The 21,007-nt window shown below is 45.2% G+C and overlaps 1 protein-coding gene across 3 annotated transcripts in view; it reads right to left on the bottom strand.

The window, feature by feature from the left end:
* The window catches only part of SLCO4A1 (solute carrier organic anion transporter family member 4A1), a 64,466-nt gene extending 48,767 nt beyond the window's left edge, over positions 1-15,699 (bottom strand). The window contains exons 1-2 of one of the 3 annotated variants that reach the window (XM_056548551.1): positions 15,562-15,699; positions 2,803-3,668 (exon numbers count right to left, since the gene is read on the bottom strand). In XM_056548551.1, coding sequence (XP_056404526.1) covers positions 2,803-3,598 — 796 coding nt within the window. In that variant the 5' untranslated portion in view covers positions 3,599-3,668; positions 15,562-15,699. Of the gene's footprint in view, positions 1-2,802; positions 3,669-4,586; positions 4,647-12,123; positions 12,218-15,561 lie in introns of those variants that run through there. The other 2 variants (XM_056548553.1, XM_056548554.1) reach the window with 2 other exon arrangements.
* Positions 15,700-21,007: the final 5,308 nt, after the last annotated feature.

The following is a 21,007-nucleotide window of genomic DNA, read 5'->3' as shown; positions in this document are numbered from 1 at the left end:
CATCAGAGGGTTGACAATAGGGTGACAGAGGGAGCCCTTTCTTTCTAATCACTTACACACTTACATTGTCCAGTCATCAATGATAATGACATGTAGGGAGTTTTTTAAGGAGGTATCTCCAATCCCAACAATTAGCACTTCCTGACAGCAGCTGGCACAGTCAAGGGATAGGGTAGATGCAGTTCCTGCTCCATAACTGTAACGTATATTCATTAGTTAGTTGGAATGATCTGCTTACCGAAATGTTTATGAATGTCATGGGGCAGAAAGGGGTTTAGGTGGTAGCGAAAAATGTCTAATCTCCTATCCACAGTTGTCCCTTTCATGCTTCCTGAACTATGAGTCATTGGGGCGGTCCCTGGTGCTTTCTTCCTGCCCCACTAACCTTGATTAATAGATCTTTCACTATACCAAAATAGGAAGAGAACTATCAATTAAGGCAAGTGGGGTGGGAAGATGTCATTGGGAAGCGCCCTGATGACTTATGGTTAATGAAACATGAAAGCAATGACAGGTTTCCCTTGCAGCCCTGCAGGGTCTCTCCTTACTGGGCTAGCCATTGCATCAGAGGGCATCAATGTATGATTTTTTTTATCCTGGAACTGAAGGTGTTTGTTAGCTGCTCACCAACTTCACAGACACTAGGGGCCAATGCACACATCTTCATGTGCTGCAGGCGCCAGAAAAGCAAGTTGACACTAGGACCGCTCATAAATGCCGTCTCCATAGATGGCAATGCATTTCTGAGTGGATTTCTCATAAAGGGGTAATCCGGTCATAGACATCTTATCCCCTATCCAAAGAATAGGGGATAAGATGTCTGATCACGGGGGTCCCGCTGCTGGGGAACCCTGCAATCTCGCATGCAGCACCCACCTGTCTCATCTGCAGGAAGCGATGATCGCTCCGTGTCTGAAGACTCAGGATTATGGCTCCTTTGGATAGGGGATAAGGTGTCTTAGGGCCGGAGAACACCTTTAAGGAATAAACATGTTCATTTTTTCTGAGGAGTCTGGGATCCGGAATTTCTACATCTAAATTTCTGCTGCGGAAATTCCATAGCGTGAATGGTGCAGCAGAATGATATTGAGAAGCTCAGAAAATACATAATGTAAAATGGCCCTAGAACATCTATAAAGACAAAATTTATGTGCGGCATATAGCAGCAGCACACATCTCTTTTATCAGTACAGACTCTTTAGCTCACAGAGGAAAAGTATTATAGACAAGCATGTTTCTGTTTGCTGATAGCCGGCAGGGATCTTAAAGGGGTACTCCGAACACTGGAGCCGACACCGGGAGCTTGTGACGTCATAGCTCCATCCCATCATGACGTCACCCGCCCCCTCAATGCCATCACCAGCCATCACACCCCCTCCCATAGACTTGCATTAAAGGGGCGGGGCGTGACATCATTAGGGGGCGAGGCTATGTTGTCACGAGCTCTCGGTGTCGGCTCCAGCGTTCGGAACAGTTTGTTCCAAACGCTGAGCAGCGGAGTACCCCTTTAAAATGGTAGAGGACTTAAACACAAGGTATACCAAAAAGCTGCAGAACCTTTTAAAAAACAATGATAAAGCTTTTTCTATATAAAATCATAAAATAGTCTCACTAAGGGTTATTAAATTGAAGTGTTCTACAGCCTGTGGCTCTCCAGCTGTTGCAAAACTGCAACTCCCAGCATGCCCGGACAGCATTAAGGATGTTCTTTTGCAGTGTTCCCCACCCAGAGGCTCTTCAGGCAACAGCTGGAGAGCCACGGATTGGAATACTAACTTAAGGTTTACAAAGTAAAGCAACAATTGTATCCAGCTCGCCCTCTGTAGCTGCGCTCGGAATGGACCGGGGAAAGTCCGTGTGACATGCAAAAGGAAGAAAATGTCCAGCGCCAATCTCGTGAATAAGGAACTTCTTTATTGTGTTGCCATGGGAAACGACAAGGACTCAAAACCAGTGACGCGTTTCGGCCCACAGGGCCTTAGCCATACATGTGTTACAAAAGTTAAAATCAGTTTATATATGCTGCGGGGAAGGGGCGTGGGCGAACTGCATCAAGCCCACACCACTAACCCACCTGCATACATAATTACAAGTGTTAAAACCAATACATGCTCAGGATGCACATATCTCCAATGAACATAACAAAAAAAAGTTATAATTCCCCAACAATAAAAAGGAAAAGTAGAAGGAGGGGAAAAAGAGCACTGGATACTTTCAACGACTTCTCAGTTAATGAAGCAACATCATATTTAAAATAACATAAGTATAGCATATACCTGAGAAATTAATGAAAGCAGCCAAGATGTAAGAACCGGAAGACTGGTAGCTGTTTGTATACTACTAATTCTACATTTAAATCTAGACGTAAGCAAAAAATCTCAGACATGGTTAACCGGTATCAAAGTAGTATTAATAATGCAGAATAGTGTCCAGCCTCTTATTCAGACCGGACGGTATTCTGGTATCTAACGTAAGTATCCAGAATATTTCTCGATCCAGTATTTTCTGTCTTAGATAGCCACCCCTTCTCAACTCTCTCAATACCTTGTAAAAAAAGACTTGAGGTATTACCTCCATGAACTTCGGCGCAGTGTCACTGGTTTTGAGTCCTTGTCGTTTCCCATGGCAACATATTAAAGAAGTTCCTTTTTCACAAGATTGGCGCTGGACATTTTCTTCCTTTTGCATAACTTAAGGTTTAGTACTAACATACATAGAATTCCAAACGGACAAGACACAACACTGCAGGCACCAACATACAATCATCTGCACGGCATACACATTACATGATTCTATACTCACCAATATACACAGGAGAGTAGCTGGATTTAACATTCTCATCTAGGTAAGTGACCCCCAGTGTGTAAAGAGGTGTGGCACCAACCCCGTGAAGAAACTGTCCCAACATGAAGACGTATCTGTAATTGGCCAGACTTGAGGCACTTTCTGAAACCTGGGAAGAGTGATTAGAGTAACATACTCCAGTGTCCTCTGAAAGGTCCACAACATACACACTAGTGGTGAACTGTGGGAGAGCAAACACCAAGGAACCAACCCCCATAATTAATACTCCCCAGCCCAACCACTGAGGTTTGTGGCCATTCCCTCCAAAGTAGCTGACAAATGTCAAACACAGGCAAGCTGCAATGTCATAGGAGCTTGCAATCAGTCCGGAATGGTAGCTGTGCAGTTCAAACCTCCGCTCTATGGAGGTGATGACCGTATTGATGAAACCATTGACCATCATGCCCTGGAGAAAGGAGGCCATGCACAGGAAGAAGAGCACACCTTTGGATGTGTTAAAAACCTGTAAAAAGGATGGTTTGAGGGTTCCCCAACCACACAGGTTTTCATTTTCCGATGGAATAAAGTTAATCTCACAGGGGTTATCATCATACAATGTTTTTTTGGTAGATGTCTCCTTGTAGAACGGGTCAATATAAGAGTCTGTGGGTGTCTTTGACAGCAAGGCATCAATTTGGTCACTGCTGTCAGGGGTGCCCAGATCATAGTCGCTGACTGTTCGTGAAGCTTCAGAAAAACAAAGCAGCTCTTGCTTGGAATGGAAGGAGCTTTCTGGAGAGAGATTATGGGGCATTTCACAATGAAGCCAACTAGGGTGGGTCTTTTACCGCAGATCTGTAAACGTCAGAGCTGAATAATATCACCTGTAAGAAACCAAATATATTAACATAGGAATCAGCAGTCCCGCCAAAGCTTTCCTTAGATGAGGCAGTAAAAAGCACCTTTGATTTGTCATTACCTGATTAGAAAGGGTTTTCCTAAGATTACAAGGCAATTACCAATCCATAGGATAGGTGATAAGTATCTGATCGGTGAGGGTCTGACCACTGGAACCCCTACTGATCACACCTAGGCTAGAAATGGGTTTTCCTAAGATTACAGACTATTACAAATCCACAGTATCTCATTGGTGAGGGTCGGACCACTGGGACCCCTACTGATCACAAGAACAGGGATCCCTTGTCATCTGTATGAACGGAGTAGTGGTGAAACTTGTGAGAAGGGGAACTCCATTCTTGTGATTGGCAGGGGTCCCAGCAGTCTGACCACCACCGATCAGATACTTATCACAGTAGGTAAAAAATGTTGTTTTTAGGTACACAATACTGTGCCAATTCAATTCTGTATCTTTATAGTGGACAAAGGTCTGTTTTTCTGATAGAGGGCTCTGAATCCGCTGTATAGGCAGAGTTAAAGGGAACCTGTCATCTGATTTTACTATATATAAAGCGTAGCAATGCAGTATATATGGTAAAATCTTCTTCCTCACCATCCCCGGAAGATGTTTCTGCCTGCAGGGATGGTGAGGATATATAGTTTAAAAGTGCCCTCTGCCAGCCCAGTAATCCCCTGGGGAGGATGCTATACTTACCTAATCCTGTTGTTATGGCTGTAATGACACCCCCTCAGCGTGATTGACAGCCCACGTCACCACTCTGCTCCCTAAGCAGACTGAGCAGAGCGGTGACGCAGGCCATGCCCACGCTGTCAATCACATTGAGGGGGCGGGATTATGGCCAGAGCACCAGGACTAGGCCAGTTAGCTACAAGAAAGTTCTTACTTGCAAATGTCATACTTTTCGCAGAGGTGGTGTCAGGTATTAAAGCAGTGGCAGGTGTTTGGCTCCAAAGTCAGTGCCAGGTGGGGATGTCTCCTGCTGAACAATTGAGGTTCTTTATTGTGTCAGAAATTAGGTCTACTGGTAAGCAAGTCCAACCCAGGTCTTAACAGCCATACTGTAGTTTTTTTTATTTAAAAATATAAAACATTAAAATAATAAACAATACCATAACAATAACACAAATAACATATACCATTACAATATATACAAAATAATTCCATATTAGTTCATAAATGTATTTGCTGGTCCAGCCTCATTCTAACCAAATACACATACCATAGATCCCTTGATGCTGGAAAGATACAGAGGACCATTCTAATGGGTAAAAGGTAAAGCGGAGGTTTTCCAATACCAGAGATGGCGACTATAGACAAATAATGGGCTTCAGCACAGCTGCGGAGAATGGATTTTCCTGCAGCTCAGCAAATCTCTCTAGGGATGTGGCTGCCTTTAGCATCTAGAATTGGTCCCTATAGGGGGATAGGGGTAAAAAATGTGTTTGGACATCATTCTGTGGGACCCAGAGATGTATTTCCCCTTCCCCTGCATAAAAGGGAAGAGAAGAAATATCTGTTTGCCATTTTGGTCTGAGGTTCGAATCCACCTAAGACAGTGTTTCCAACCAGTGTGCCTCCTGCTGTTTGCAAAACTACAACTCCTAGCATGCCGGGAAAGCCTTTGTCTCCAAATACCACCCCTTTGGGAAAATGTGGGTGGTCTTCTCAAAGAGGTTTCACTGTATATTATAACTGTGCAGTCCAGACCCTGGTATATACAGCACACTGCTCCTGGTGTGGCACATAGCAAGGGCTGCAGTTTCTGATTTAGTTTTGGTAAGGATTACAGGAGGCCATGTGTTATTACTAGCTGCACATTGTGATTCTGGTCATAGTAGGGGCTATGATTCAAGGTCAGTACACACGTATTCCCCTGTAGCAATAAGGGTGCCTACAGCTGTTGCAAAACTACAACTGCCAACATGCCTGGACACTGGACAGCCAAAGGAGGTTGTTGGGACCAGGCCCCATTTCTTAGCACTGGACATTTTCTTTAACCTGCATTTATTTAACACTTAACACTTTCCAGTTTAAGTTATTTAGCATTTAGGACTCATTCACACTATGGAATCTTTTCCATAGACCACGCAGAATTGCTCTATCTTAATAGATGGCAAAGCATTTCAGAGCGGGTTGCGCAAAAGAATGAAAGAAAGGCAGGATAACAGCAGCATTTCAGAATTTACTGCCAATAGCCAACCGCAACACAACTACATTGTGAGTCTTTACCTTTAGGTTATGTTTATACTGAGGAAATTCCTCGCAAAATTTCCTCAGTGGATCTGCACCATTACACCTGCCTAATTCTGCCGAATTCGTATGGGATCCCATTCCTCTTCGAAAGTTCAAACTCCCAAGGTGTGAACTAAGCAGTGAAATCCTGGCGATGCTGATGCAAGCAGAATCTCCATAGTGTGAACGAGCCCTTATTGTAACATGCAATGGGTGGTGTATTGGTCAAAATGTACAGTGATCCCTCAACTTACAATGGCCTCAACATACCATTGTATGTTGAAACTATTGTCTTTTCTGGACCATTGTAAGTTGAAACCAGACTCAACATACAATGCTACAGACAGTCCAGATCTGTGAAACGTGTCAATGGCTGGAAGAACTGACCAATCAGAATGGGCATTCACTGGTAAAACCCCTGTATTACTGAAGTGTATGCACTGACTGGTGTCTGGTAGCGCCCCCTACAGTACAGGAAGGTATTACATGTTACCTGTACACTTTACCTGTACCAGGGTTATCTGCTCCTTTGGACACCAGGTAAGGGCGACTCCATGTTACAGTACTGTGTGTACTGTACAGAACTCCGAAGAAGCTCCTGTCCTCTACATAGACCAGTGTTTCCCAAGCAGGGTGCCCCCAGCTGTTGCAAAACTACAACTCCCAGCATGCCCGGACAGCCTTTGGCTGTCCGGGCATGCTGGGAGTTGTAGTTTTGCAACAGCTGGAGGCTCCCTGCTTGGGAAAACACTGACATAGACAGTGATTTACAGCTCCCAGCAGATCTGTCTTACTTTTATATGTATGGAATTGCTTTATCTGTATTAGTTATCTACTTATTTTTCTTTAATCCTCACTTTTTCCTATTTTTGGATGACATTTTGGTGCCTTTAGAACCAATTACCAGGTTTCCATAGAGTTCTGGTCTCAACATACAATGGTTTCAACATACAATGGTCGTCCTGGAACCAATTAATATTGTAACTTGAGGGACCACTGTATTCAATGGTGTTACATAGTTTTGTAGATTTTAGGGAACTTATTCTGCTGCAGTGTTTCTATAGTGACCACGGACCTGAAATGGGAAAACAGTCAAAATGTCCAATTTTCAGGTAAAAAGTCAAAACATACCCAGCACCTAGGGTGAAGATAAAGAGGTATATATTGAATGTTATAATCATTCTTCATATTCAATTTATTGTTTTTATTTTTATTTTAACAGGTTGTAGTTTCATGACTCCCTAATAACCTTCAGCAAAAATATGCTGCTGCAGCCCTTCCAGCTTAGAGGACCAGGCAGACATGATGTGGCCGTATGTCCCCACCACAGCCAGTCACTTTCTCAGAAGTACATGGCAGAAGACGTCTGAGGCCAGTGATTGACTGTAGCCTGATGTACATCATCTCTGCAGCCATGTAAACAAAGCTGACAGTGAACCACAGAATGTAATATTCTAGCTGTCCACAGTGTACCCTGCCGAAATCAGCTGGGGGACCGGGAACTCCAAAGGAAGCTGTGTCTGATCAGACAATCCCTTTTATTTATTGATAGAAAAGAACCTGCATAATAACTTGAGTCACTTCATTAATGTAAATAAATATCCTGTATACATTGAGAAATATAGCCTGTATTATACTGCAGAGCTGCACTCAATATTCTGCTGGTGGAGTCACTGTGTACATATATTTCATTACTTATTGTGTCCTGCTTCTGAGTTACATCCGTATTATACGCTACAGCTGTACTCACTATTCTGCTGGTGGGGTCACTGTATGCATATATTACATTACTTATCCTGTACTGATCCTGAGTTATATCCTGTATTATCCTCCAGAGCTAGATGAAAAATCCAGCGCAGTCCTCGTGGCCTTAGTAAGGCTAGGTTACCGCTGGTGCCAGAATAAAGTCTTGAAATTGCACAAGGACTGCGCTTTTTTTCATCTATTTCTGCTGGTGTTGGGTTGCACCTGTCCGGGCGCGGACGCTTGGCATCCCGGGGGTGAGCTGATGAACTCTGCTGTTCTACACTCCAGAGCTGCACTCACTATTCTGCTGGGGGGTAACTGTGTACATATATTACATAACTTATCCTGTACTGATCCTGAGTTATATCTTGTATTATACTCCAGAGCTGTACTCACTATTCTGCTGGTGGGGGCACTGTTTACATACATTACATTACTTATCCTGTACTGATCCTGAGTTATATCCTGTATTATACTCCAGTGCTGTACTCACTATTCTGCTGGTGGAGTCACTATGTACATATATTACATTACTTATCCTGTACTGATCCTGAGTTATATTATGTATTATACTGCAGAGCTGTACTCACTATTCTGCTGGTGGAGTCACTGTGTACATACATGCATTACTTATCCTGTACTGATCCCAAGTTACATTCTGTATTATACTCCAGAGCTGTACTCACTATTCTGCTGGTGGAGTCACTGTGTACATACATTACATTACTTATCCTGTACTGATCCTGAGTTATATTATGTATTATACTGCAGAGCTGTACTCACTATTCTGCTGGTGGAGTCACTGTGTACATACATACATTACTTATCCTGTACTGATCCCAAGTTACATTCTGTATTATACTCCAGAGCTGCATTCCTTTTCTGCTGGCAGAGCCCCTGTGTCCCTGTACTGATCCTAAGTGACATCACTTGAATGGATCTTTGTTACTGTACAAGTAATGATGTAATATAAAGCTCCTGTGCCCCCCTACCATGACATGTATAATACTGATGTCCTCCTATGGTGCATACAGGCCTTATGGAGAACTTTATTAGTTATTATTATCATCAGGCTGTAAAATTATTGACCAGACTCTGACTCATTCTCCTAGTTCCGATAAGAACATTATATCTCTGAGGTCAGTCTCCATTATGTGTATACAGTAGTCATTGAGAGATCTTCCCTTACTTGCAAACCACTTCCTCCCCAGCACCAGTAAGACATAAGATCATTACAGCAGCTATTTGTGCTCCACAATGAAGAAGTGATGCGTCACTGAAAAGACTAACTACTATAGGACGATGACTACACTCCAGGCCCAAGCTCCACTCTCTTGACACATGATCAGCCCACTGCTGCGGCAGGTCATCCCGGATTGATTTGCTTTGCAAATATGTGAGAAATAACAAAACCGGTCCTGTGGCCGAATTAGAATACTGCTCAACCATGTACACAGGCACGTAGGTATCACACATGACTGGTTAAGATACATTGATTCAACCCTGCCACACATGAATGCATCGGGTCGGCAGCAGATGATCCATCGGAAGTGGACGGCTGTGGTTTTCTCTTAGAGGCAATGCTACACTGAAGAAGCTTAGATACATCAGCAGCACACTGTCCCCACTAAATATTTTATAATAAATTCAGTAATATGTGCTGCGTGGGTCTGTGAGGGTATATCACACATGATAATCTTACACAATAGACTTGGATACACCAAGAAGCCAGTATCCCACATTAGAGACGTAGATACTCCAGCACAACAGGCAGTATAGTCAAGAGACAGTATACCACATACCGTATATACTCGAGTAGAAGCCGAGTTTTTCAGCACAATTTTTTGTGCTGAAAACAACCCCCTCGGCTTATACTCAAGTGAACTCTCCGCCCTCAGTGATCTTCAACCTGTGGACCTCGAGATGTTTCAAAATTACAACTCCCAGCAAACCCGGACAGCCATCGGCTGGGAATTGTAGTTTTGAAACATCTCGAGGTCCGCAGGTTGAAGACCACTGTGGCCTTCGTCATCATCCAGACACCCCCCCCCCTTAGTTTTGTACTCACCTCCCCTCGGCGGGACGTTAGGGTGAGCTGGTCCGGGCCATCTGTGCTGCAGGGAATGTCCGGTGGGGAGGGATAGTTGTTCCAGGATGTACATCTTCACAGGGGGGCCTCTTCTCCGCGCTTCGGGCCCGGCCCCGGAATAGTGACGTTGCCTTGATGACGATGCACAGGGACGTTCATGAGCAATGTCCCTGTGCGTCGTCGGCAAGGCAACGTCACTATTCCGGGCCCGAAGAGCGGAGAAGAGGTCCCCCCGGTGAAGATGGACAGCGGTGATGATGAAGGGGGGGGGGGGGTATGATGACAGGTGGTGATGATGAAGGGGGGGTGTGGGATGATGACAGGCGGTGATGATGAAGGGGGGGTGGGATGATGACAGGGGGATGATGACAGGCAGTGATGATGAAGGGGGGGGTGTGGGATGATGACAGGCGGTGATGATGAAGGGGGGGTGTGGGATGATGACAGGGGGTGATGATGAAGGGAGGATGATGAAGGGGGATGATGAAGGGGGGATGATGACAGGGTGATGATGATGAGGGTGTTAATGACGGGGGTCTGGATGATGACAGGGGAGGATGATGTATTTCCCACCCTAGGCTTATAGTCAAATCAATAACTTTTCCTGGGTTTTTGGGGTGAAATTAGGGGCCTCGGCTTATATTCAGGTCGGCTTATACTCGAGTATTTACGGTTATACATATAGATAAACACAAGACACAAGATAGGCTTAGATACACAAGATCAGCAGAACACCTCACACAAGAAAGATTTCGATACAGTGAATCATCAGCTTGTATCACATATGATAGAATTAGATACACAGCAGGCAATATGCTACATGAAAGGATATTTTAGAATTCAGTAGTGCAGGATATGCTTAGATACACAGCCTAACAGACAATATCAAAAAACACAGGTTTAGATACACAACTCAGCAGACAGAACCACCATCCACAGCACATACAAATGCATTTTAGCAGCACCTCCTGGCCTGGTTGCATGTCATCAAACCGTGCCAAGCCGTAATGGACGCAAAAATACATGTGCATAATGCTAGCGTGAACCCAGCCTTAGATACACAGCTAAGCAGACAATGGCCCTCATTTACTATTCTAAACCCGACCTCTTTTGTCGTTTTTTTTTGTCGCATCTTTGTCTGCGCCATGTCGCAGACATCATGCGCCAGTCTGCGACACGATGCGACATTTTTTCCCGACGGACCAGATGTGGATTCTCCCAAACCCGAAAAAGGGGCGTAACCCGACATTTCTGAGCTTTCCCACGTATTTATAAAGGTTTCCAACCCGAATTTGTTGTATTGTTGTGGATTTTTTCCCGACAGCTCAGAGGAGTTGGAAACCAAAACCAACAAAACCCACGTGCGACAAACAGGATTCGACAATAATAAATATCAGGGGAAAAAAGCAATCGGGTAAGAAAGCAACATAGACTTACAACCCGATTTTCTTAGTAAATGAGGGCCAATATCACACAAGACAGGCTTAGATACAGCAGAGCAGCAAACAGTACCACACAACACAGCAGCTCAGCAGCACACTGTCCATATAGTTATATTACAACAAAATACAATAAGACTATCCTTATGTGGTAAGAATTCCAGTTCTGAATAACAATAGTAAAATTCTATGTGATCTGCTCACCATAATGTATCACGATTTTTCTTCCGTAATACATCTGACCATTTACTAAATATAATTTTTAACACTTTGTTTCCTGTACACCCTGAAGGAGCAGTCACGGTGGAGTCACATGGGGCAGGTACCTGACCGGCAGTAACCACAGGCTGTCAGACTCCAATGTAGGCGGGCGCTGTCTGGCATCATCATACGATGCTCAACTGCAAGCGAACAGCTAATCAGCGAGCCCTGGATCTCCTGGCACAACCCATCAGACCAGAAAGATGATATTAATAGAGAGAACAACAAAGGATGAGTCCCCGCTCCGGGCCACAGACTGGGCCCAGCTCCAAATACCATATCATAGTATACAAAAGACGATGGAGGCTGCTGACCTGTCCTGTACTCCAGCCCATGCTAACATTTCATTCCATTAGGAATATTAAGAAGAACCCAAAATAAAATGAATATACAATTATACGTTAAGGGAAACTGATAATAACGTACAGTCGATATATAGTGGGAGGAAGTACTGCACCACCACATCCTGCCTGGTACAATCTGCAGGCACCTCCTGTGACCCACATTAGACTCCTCGGCATTCAGCAATAGCAAAACGGCATGTGTTGTGTGCTTTCATGCTCCAAAAGATCCTAGAGAATCAGCACGTAAGCAACCATCAATGCCATAAATGACATCCAAAAGCAGCTGAGCTGTCAAGGGTTAAGGCCTACTTGTGATGTTTAAAGGGAGAGTACAGGGTGCAGAGAACAAAAGGATGTTCTTTCTGCAGCTGGGGCCATCCCTGAGGATGATGAGCTTCCCTCGGCTTTTCCGACACTCAGCAAATGCGTGAAGTCATCTCAGTAGGATCAGCGTGTCTCCCTCCACCCACTGCACTGCTGTGGGGGAAGAATACATGGAGCAGTCATTGTCTATGGTAGGGTACCCAACCTGCCAGTCATTGTCTATGGTAGGGTACCCAACCTGCTCATGATGCCATACAGTCCGCAGGAATAGTCAAACTCCACTGAGCGGTTAGTCCAACAGATAAGTCACTAATACGTACCCTCCCAGGCCCCTCTGCGGCTCCAGCTGCCGCCGCACGGTTACTGTCACTGTCCATTGTCTGGTCAGGGGTAAGAATTTTTCTTAGGGGTTTCATCTGGAGTTTGAATTTATTTAGCAGTCTGTTTTCAGGTCAGAATTTATTTAGGGATTAAATCTGGTGTCTTATTTATTTAGGGGTTTAGTCAGGTGTCTGATATATTTAGGAGTTTGTTCTGCAGTCTGAATTTATTAAAGGGGTACTCCGCCCCTAGACATCTTATCCCCTATCCAAAGGATAGGGGATAAGATATCAGATCGCCGCGTTCCCGCTGCTGGGGACCCCCGGGATCGCCGCTGCGGCACCGCGCTATCATTACAGCACAGAGCGGGTTTGCTCAGCACGTAATGAAGGGCGATACAGGGGACGGAGCAGCGTGATGTCATGGCTCCGCCCCTCGTGATGTCATGGCCCGCCCCTTTCAATACCAGTCTATGGGAGGGGGCGTGACGACCGCCACGCCCCCTCCCATAGACTTGTATTGAAAGGGGCGGGCAGTGACATCACGAGGGGCGGAGCCATGATATAACGATGCTCTGGCCCCTGTATTGCCTGTCATTACGTGCAGAGCGAACTTGCTCTGTGCAGTAATGATAGCGCGGTGCCGCAGCGGCGATCCCGGGGGTCCCCAGCAGCGGGACCGCGGCGATCTGATATCTAATCACCTATCCTTTGGATAGGGGATAAGATGTCTAGGGGCGGAGTACCCCTTTAAGGTGTCTGTTCCGGGGACTGAATTTTTTTCAGGGGGATTTAGTCTGGTGTCTGATTTATTCAGGGGTCTGATCTGGGGTCACAATTTATTTAGGGGTCTGTTTTAGTGTCTGATTTATTTAGGAGTCTGTTCTGTGGTCTGAATTTATTATGGGACTGGTCTGAAGTCGGCATTTATATATGGTTCTGAATTATTTTAGAAATCTGATCTGGATTTTAATTGTAATGGTCTGTTCTTGGGTCTGAACTTACATTGGGTCTGGTGCCTGGGTTATTCAGGGTTCTAAATGATTTTAGAAATCTGATCTTGGGGGATTTATGGGTCTGGCTTGGGGGTCTATGTTTATTTAGGAGTCTGGTCTGGGGTCTGTAATAATTAAGGGGACTGGATTATTTTAAAAATCTGATCTGGTGCCCAAATTATTATAGAGATTTCAACTGGGGTATGAATTAATTTTAGAGGTTTGGTCTGGGGTACCATTATTACGGTAAGTACAGTACATTTCACTTCCCCACTGCCATTTATATTACTGCTGTGCTCTAGTGTAACTACAACCTGAGAATAACAATGTTTCCCAACCAGGGTGCCTCTAGCTGATGAAAAACTAAAACTCCCAGCATGCTGGGAGTTGTAGTTTTGCAACAGCTGGAGGCACCCTGGTTGGGAAACACTGCTCTATAGATATTGCTGCAGGGGATTAAGTGTGTACTGACCCTAAATCATGTCCCACACCATGACCAGAATCACAATGTGCAACTAGTAATAACACATGGCCTCCTGTAATCCTTACCAAAACTAAAACAGAAACTGCAGCCCTTGCAACGTGCCACATCATACATGGTGAGTCACACGCCGACTGAACGCACCACAACAACCAGCGCACCCTGACACCAGGAGCAGTGTGCTTTAAATTAAATACCAAGGTCTGGGCTACCCAGGTATCATATACAGTGATACCTCATTAACATGACTACCCAAATTTTCTTAAAGGGGTGGTCTTTTAAGAGGTTCCATTGTACATACTGTGTACTATTAGCCTAGAACTTTCTGTCACTAAGGATTAGTCATTTCAGAACCACAGTATACTAGCTGTCTCTATTTCTCACCATTTCAAGATTACTCAAGTAGTTTAAAGAGTACCTCTCATGATCTTCTTAAATTTTATAATCCTCCCAGTTCACTGCCCCCATCATGATAAACCACCCCCTGCCTTTATTTTTATTACTTTTTTTAGTTTTCTTCCCTGATATTGTTGTGTATTTTCTGCTCAGTCTCAGTCAGATTCACAGACTTGAAAGGGGCGTTCCCCAGCAGGCGTGACATAATCTGAAGTCATACAGGGGAGAACTCACTCCCTCACTCTGCTACACACAGCTTAGAGCAGTTCAGTGTGAGATGAGCTATGATTGGCTAAGGCTGCAAACAAACCCCTCAGCACTCCAGACTGCATTTCCTAATTTTGGATTTCTGCCATGCAAGCAGGAGACCAAAGTCTGTGCAAGAGATGGGGTGAAATGTGCTCTGGACAAGTAGGGAGACACCTAGTGGCAGCTTTTTTAAACACAAATAAAACATAGAAAACTTGAAGTTTTGGTTTTGCAACATCTGGAGCTACACTGTTTGGAGACTACTGGTTTAGCTCACAGACTGTCAAGGCTGGATAAAACTGTAAGCCGTAAGAAGTATGAGGCATTTCAAGCCAATAGTGCTACTGTTCTCTGACAGCAAGCAGAAATGAAAATGAAAGGGAATGGAAACACTGGATATCCTGTAAATGGTATTATCTAAGGATCAAGGAAAGCACTGATGTTGGTATAGGGCAGGGTTTCCCAATCAGGGTGTGTCTAGCTGTTGCAAAACTACAACTCCCAGCATGCCCGGACAGCCAAAGCTGGGAGTTGTAGTTTTGCAACAGCTGGAGGCAACCTGGTTGGCAAACACTGGTATAGGGGAATACAGGAAGGCACAGGTAGGGGGCACATGCTGGCAATTGTACCAGGGTGCTGGTGGGGGGCACATAGACAAGGTGTGTGTTTTGGGGGTACATTTGTAGTCATGCCAATGAAACATCTACCATTAGCTAGGGCTGTGTGTTTCCAAACGGTGTGCCTCCAGCTGTTGCACAACTATCACTCCCAGCATGCCCAGGCCGATTCTAGTTGTCTGGGCATGCTGAGAGTTGTAGTTTTGCGACAGCTGGAGGTGCACTGTTTGGAAACCACTGAGCTAGGGCATGAATCACTAGCCCCTGGGCACATACATGGCCCCTAGTGCCAGGTGCTGGTGTCACCACTGGAAGGTAGATGACAGGCAGATAAAGCACACGATACAGACATGTTGGACTAGTACCTGTATGTGATAGTGAAGATGCTACTGCAGATGCTCTCCGCTATGATGATGATGCCCCAGTGATGACGGACCGGCTGCTCCACCCGCTCACCTCTGCCTCTCCTCAGTCTCCGACTGTCGGTTTCCATTCACACGCGGCGCCCCGCCCCTCATCCCTGACGGACACGTCGTTCAGCGAATTAGAGGCTTTGCTGGAACAGCACCTGCGGCCCGACAACCAATAAGAATCTGGAAGACGGCGAGCCCCTAACCGCATAGTGACATTTGGTGAACGTCGTCGAATGCTCAAGCGCTACTAGCTAGCTAGCTAGGCAGCGTGACGTCACCAAGCGCCCGCCCACCCTTTAGAAATACATGGAAAAAAACAGCGGAGGTCTGCGTGCAGGTGTGAGGGACCAGTGGCAAGTCACGTGACCGGTGACATTTCCCAGTGCTGGAGAGCGGGTAGCGCGTTGGCCGAGTAGCGCGAACGTTCTCCTGAGGTAATTTTGACGGGGCTGGTGTATCGTCATGAAGTAACAGGCACGGCTTATTCAAGAGGTGGAAATATATATTTAGGCAGTCACTTCCTGTCGAAATGCAGAGACATTTAGTTATGGTTTGGATAAAGGAAAAAAAAACATTTTGACATGTTTACCATATTATTTTAAAATGAGGTGCTTGTTTTGTATCAGTTCACAGAAAGTGTTTATCCAGAAATAGAAAAACAGCTAGTTTAAAAAAATAAAACAGCTCCCTGTCTGTCTCCAAGTTAGTTGTGGTTCAGCAGCTCTGCATGATGATTTTCCCTAAGCCAGTGATGGTGAACCTATGGCACGCTTCATCCCCTCTATGGAGACGTCGCCATAGTTCGCCATGAATGCCTTTGATGCGCAAGGTGGAAACTTGCGACCCGAGCAGAAGTGCGACCGCTCCTCCCCTCAGCTCTCCGAAGGTTTCCGAAGCTAGAGTCGGTGTGAGGTGGTTTTTTGCGCCCCCGTAGATCCATGCGTCCGCTCCTCCCCCAGCTCTCCGAACACTTCCGAAGCTAGAGCTGGGGCAAGGGGAGGAAGGAGGTACACGCCCCCTCCCTGAGCTCGGCTGGACGCAGATCTCCACGGCACGCCCCCTCCCTGAGGACATAGATCTCCACGGCAGGTCCCTCCCTCATCTCCCCTCCCTGAGGACGTAGAGCAGTGCTCCCAATGAGCTCTATGTGTAAAGGGGGACATACTGCACGGGCTCTTTAGCAGTATGTCCCCTTTAGCCCATGCAGTATGTCCCCCTTTACACATAGAGCTCATTGGGAGCACTGCTCTATGTCCTCAAGGAGGGGAGATGGGGGAGGGACCTGCCGTGGAGATCTATGTCCTCAGGGAGGGGGCGTGCCGTAGAGATCTGCGTCCAGCCGAGCTCAGGGAGATGAGAGAGGGGGCGTGAACCTCCTCCCTTCCCTTGCTCTGCCCTCCCCCAGTTCTAGCTTCGGAAATGTTCGGAGAGCTGTGGGAGGAGCGGACGCGTGGATCTACGGGGGCGCAAAAAACCACCTCACACCGGGTGGAGCGAAGGCAGAGCAGAGGACACAGGTCTGCACGGGAGAAAGGAGTCACGCCCCCCTCATCTCCCCCTCCCGGAGGACACAGGTTTGCATGGGAGAAAGAAGGCAGAGCAGGGGAGAGAGGATGTACAGAGCTTCTCATCTCCCCTCCCCCTGCTCTACCTTCGGAGGACGCAAGTTTCCACTGGGAAAAGAAGCCAGAGCAGGGGAGTGAGGAGCTCCTCATCTCCCCTCCCTAATGATTTCTATGTGTGAAGGGGGCATCTCCCCTCCCCCTGCTCTGCCTTCGGAGGACACAGGCCTGCACATCACCCCCACACACAGCACCCCTAAAACACACAGCACCTCACACACACACAGCACCCCTCAAACACACAGCACCTCACACACACACACAGCACCCCTAAAACACAGCACCTCACACACAGCACCCATCAAACACACAGCACCTCACACACACACAACACCCCTCAAACACACACACAGCACCTCTTACAATTTCAGGCTGGTATGTAATCATGAAGTGTGAAAAATAAGGTAACAATCCTCAAGTGATCTAGTGAGGGGGGGAAGGGGGGGGGCGAAGAGAGGAGGGAGAGGAGAGGGGAAATGGGAAGAGGTGGGAATCAGATAATAGAGGTGAGCAAAAAAGAGAGATTAGACCATAGAGTAAAATTTATATGAATTTAATGAAAAAAAAATTGAAAAAATACAAAAAGGGTAGATGTGAGCTGGAGGGGGTAACGCAGCGCTCTTGCGATTCCCCTCCAAAAATGAAAAATAAGATATAATAAATAGGATAAATTAAATATAAATAAATAAAATGTGCAAAAAATATGCAAAAATAATACGTCAATTCTGAATCCCCAGATGGTGCATATAATGTCCTATAGATCAAAGTTCAAGTTAAGTGCAGAAGGTATGTATCCTGTAAAAGAAGGGCACAGCAATATGGTGTATCAATATGTACAGTCCTGTAGGTAAAAAGATATTCTGCAGGTTCCTGTTATGCAGTTATGGGCCCTGCGATACCCCCCTCCAGCTCACATCCACGTCACTAGGACCCGCCTCCACTGCGTAGTTCCCTGAATACAGCATGGAAACTTTGGAAGCTGATATCTCAGGACCTACTGAAGCAATTTGAATAAGTGACTCCTCTATGGAATCCTGTTCACCCACACTATAACGCAGTGTATTGAGTTTAGTGTGGGTGAACATGCTAACAGTTTTCCTATAAGGGAAGACAAGGAGGGGTTGGAGCTGCAGCCAGATTTAAAAACAGACATGCCTGTAACACATACTCATGCAAAAATACACAGTGGTATCAATGACTAACAGCTGACATATTCTCTCTGTTGTCTTTCCTATTCTTCTTCTTCCGGTTCCGCCATAACTTTTTTGAAACCATTGGCAACCCTCTCTTTGTCAGCAGATCCTCATCCTGTATTTGAAATCAATAATTAATATAACCCCGCCACACACTGTACACTCTGAATGTAACCCTGCCACACACTGTACCCCCTGAGTATAACCCTGCCACACACTGTAACCTCTAAATATATATAACACTGCCACACACTTTACCCTTTGAATATAAACCTGCTTTACACTGTGCTATAAAACTGCCAGACAGTTTATTCTCAATTCAGCTGAATCCCACTATTGTCATATCCTACTGCAGATCCCTCTGTCCTCCTCCAGACCCCTCTGCCCCCTCCACCAGACCCCTCTGTAACCTCAGTACCCCTCTGTCCCTTCCATACACATATGTCTTCTTCCACCAAACCACTATATACCCATCCAGACTTCTCTTTCCCCTCTGGGTTATTGCCCTCCTACAGCCTCCTCCACGTTTTCTTATGTACTGGCCTGTCTCCTGGTAGCGCCTCCATGCTCTGGACACAGCAAACCTTCTTGCCACAGCTCGCATTAATGTGCCATCCTGGATAAGCTGCACTACCTGAGCCATTTGTGTGGGTTGTAGAATCTGTTTCATGCTACCACTCGAGTGAAAGCACCACCAGCATTCAAAAGTGACCAAAACATCAGCCGGGAAGCATAGGAACTGAGAAGCGGTCTGTGGTCACCACCTGCAGAACCACTCCTTTATGGGGCGGTGTCTTGCTAATTGCCTATAATTTCCACCTGTTGTCTGTTCCATTTGCACAACAGCATGTGAAATTGATTTTCAATCAGTGTAGCTTCCTGAGTGGACAGTGTGATTACACAGAAGTGTGATTGACTTGGAGTTGCATTGTGTTGTTTATCCCCTTGGGGACCGAGCCCATTTTGACCCTAAGGACCAGAGCATTTTTTGCAATTCTTACCACTGTCAATTTAAGCATTAATAACTCTGGGGTGATTTTACCTTTTACCTTTCATTCTGATTCAGAGAATGTTTTTTCGTGACATATTTTACTTTAACATAGTGTAAAATTTTCGTCGTTATTTGCATCCTTTTTTGGTGAAAAATCCCAAAATGTCATGAAAATTTTGAAAATTTAGCATTTTTCTAACTTTGGAACTCTCTGCTTGTAAGGAAAAATGGATATTCCAAATAAATTATATATTGACTCACAAATACAATATGTCTACTTTATGTTGACATCATAAAGTTGACATGTTTTTACTTTTTGAAGACATTAGAGGGCTTCAAAGTATAGCAGCAATTTTCAAAATTTTCACGAAAATTTCAAAATCTGAATTTTCAGGGACAAGTTAAGTTTGAAGTGGAATTGAGGGGCCTTTCTGTGAGAAATACCCCATAAATTACCCCATTGTAGAAACTACACCCCCAAAGTATTCAAAATGATATTCAGAAAGTTTGTTAATCCTTTAAGTGTTTCACAAGAATAGCAGCAAAGTGGAGGAGAAAAATCAAAATCTGCATTTTTTTACACTAACATGTTCTTGTAGACCCATATTTTTTATTTTTACAAGGGGTAAAAGGAGAAAAAGCCCGCCAAAATGTGTAACCCAATTTCTCTCGAGTAAGAAATACCTCATATGTGAATGTAAAGGGCTTTGTGGGTGCACTAGAGGGCTCAGAAGAGAAGGAGCGACAATGGGATTTTAAAGAGCAAATTTTGCTGAAATGGTTTTTTGGAGGCATGTCGCATTTAGGAAGCCTTTTGGTGCCAGAACAGCTAAAAACACCCCACATGGCATACTATTTTGGAAACTACACCCCTCAAGGAACGTAACAAGGTGTACAGTGAGCCTTAACATCCCACAGGTGTTTGACGAATTTTCAATTAAGTTGGACGTGAAAATGAAAAATTACATTTTTTTCCCTAAAATGCTGATGAAGGGGCGATAGGTGAAAATGTTCCCCAAAATTTGAAACCCCATTTCTCTCGAGTAATGAAATACCTCATATGAGGATGTAAAGTGATCTGCAGGTGCACTAGAGGGCTCAGAAGGGAAGGAGCGACATTGGGCTTTTGGAAAGCGAATTTTGCTGAAATGGTTTTTGGGGGGCATGTCTCATTTAGGAAGCCCCCATGGTGCCAGAACAGTGAAAACACCCCACATGGCATACTATTTGGAAAACTACACCCCTCAAGGAACGTAACAAGGTGTACAGTGAACATTTACACCCCACTGGCATTTGACAGATCTTTGTAACAGTGGTCTGTCCAAATGAAAAATTACATTCTTAATTTTCACGGACCACTGTTGCAAAAATCTGTCAGACACCTGTGGGGTGTTAAAGCTCCCTATACCCCTTGTTACGTTCCATGAGGGGGGTAGTTTCCGAAATGGGGTTACATGTGGGTGTTTATTTTTTTGCGTTTATGTCAGAACCGCTGTAACCAGCAGCCACCCCTGTGCAAATCACCAGTTTATGCCTCAAATGTACATAGTGCGCTCACACTCCTGAGCCTTGTGTGCCCGCAGAGCATTTTA

Source organism: Hyla sarda, chromosome 12 (genome assembly GCF_029499605.1).
Source record: "Hyla sarda isolate aHylSar1 chromosome 12, aHylSar1.hap1, whole genome shotgun sequence".
NCBI classification, from domain to species: domain Eukaryota; kingdom Metazoa; phylum Chordata; class Amphibia; order Anura; family Hylidae; genus Hyla; species Hyla sarda.
Note: the sequence above shows the minus strand (reverse complement) of the source record. Positions and strands in the feature narration are given on the sequence as shown.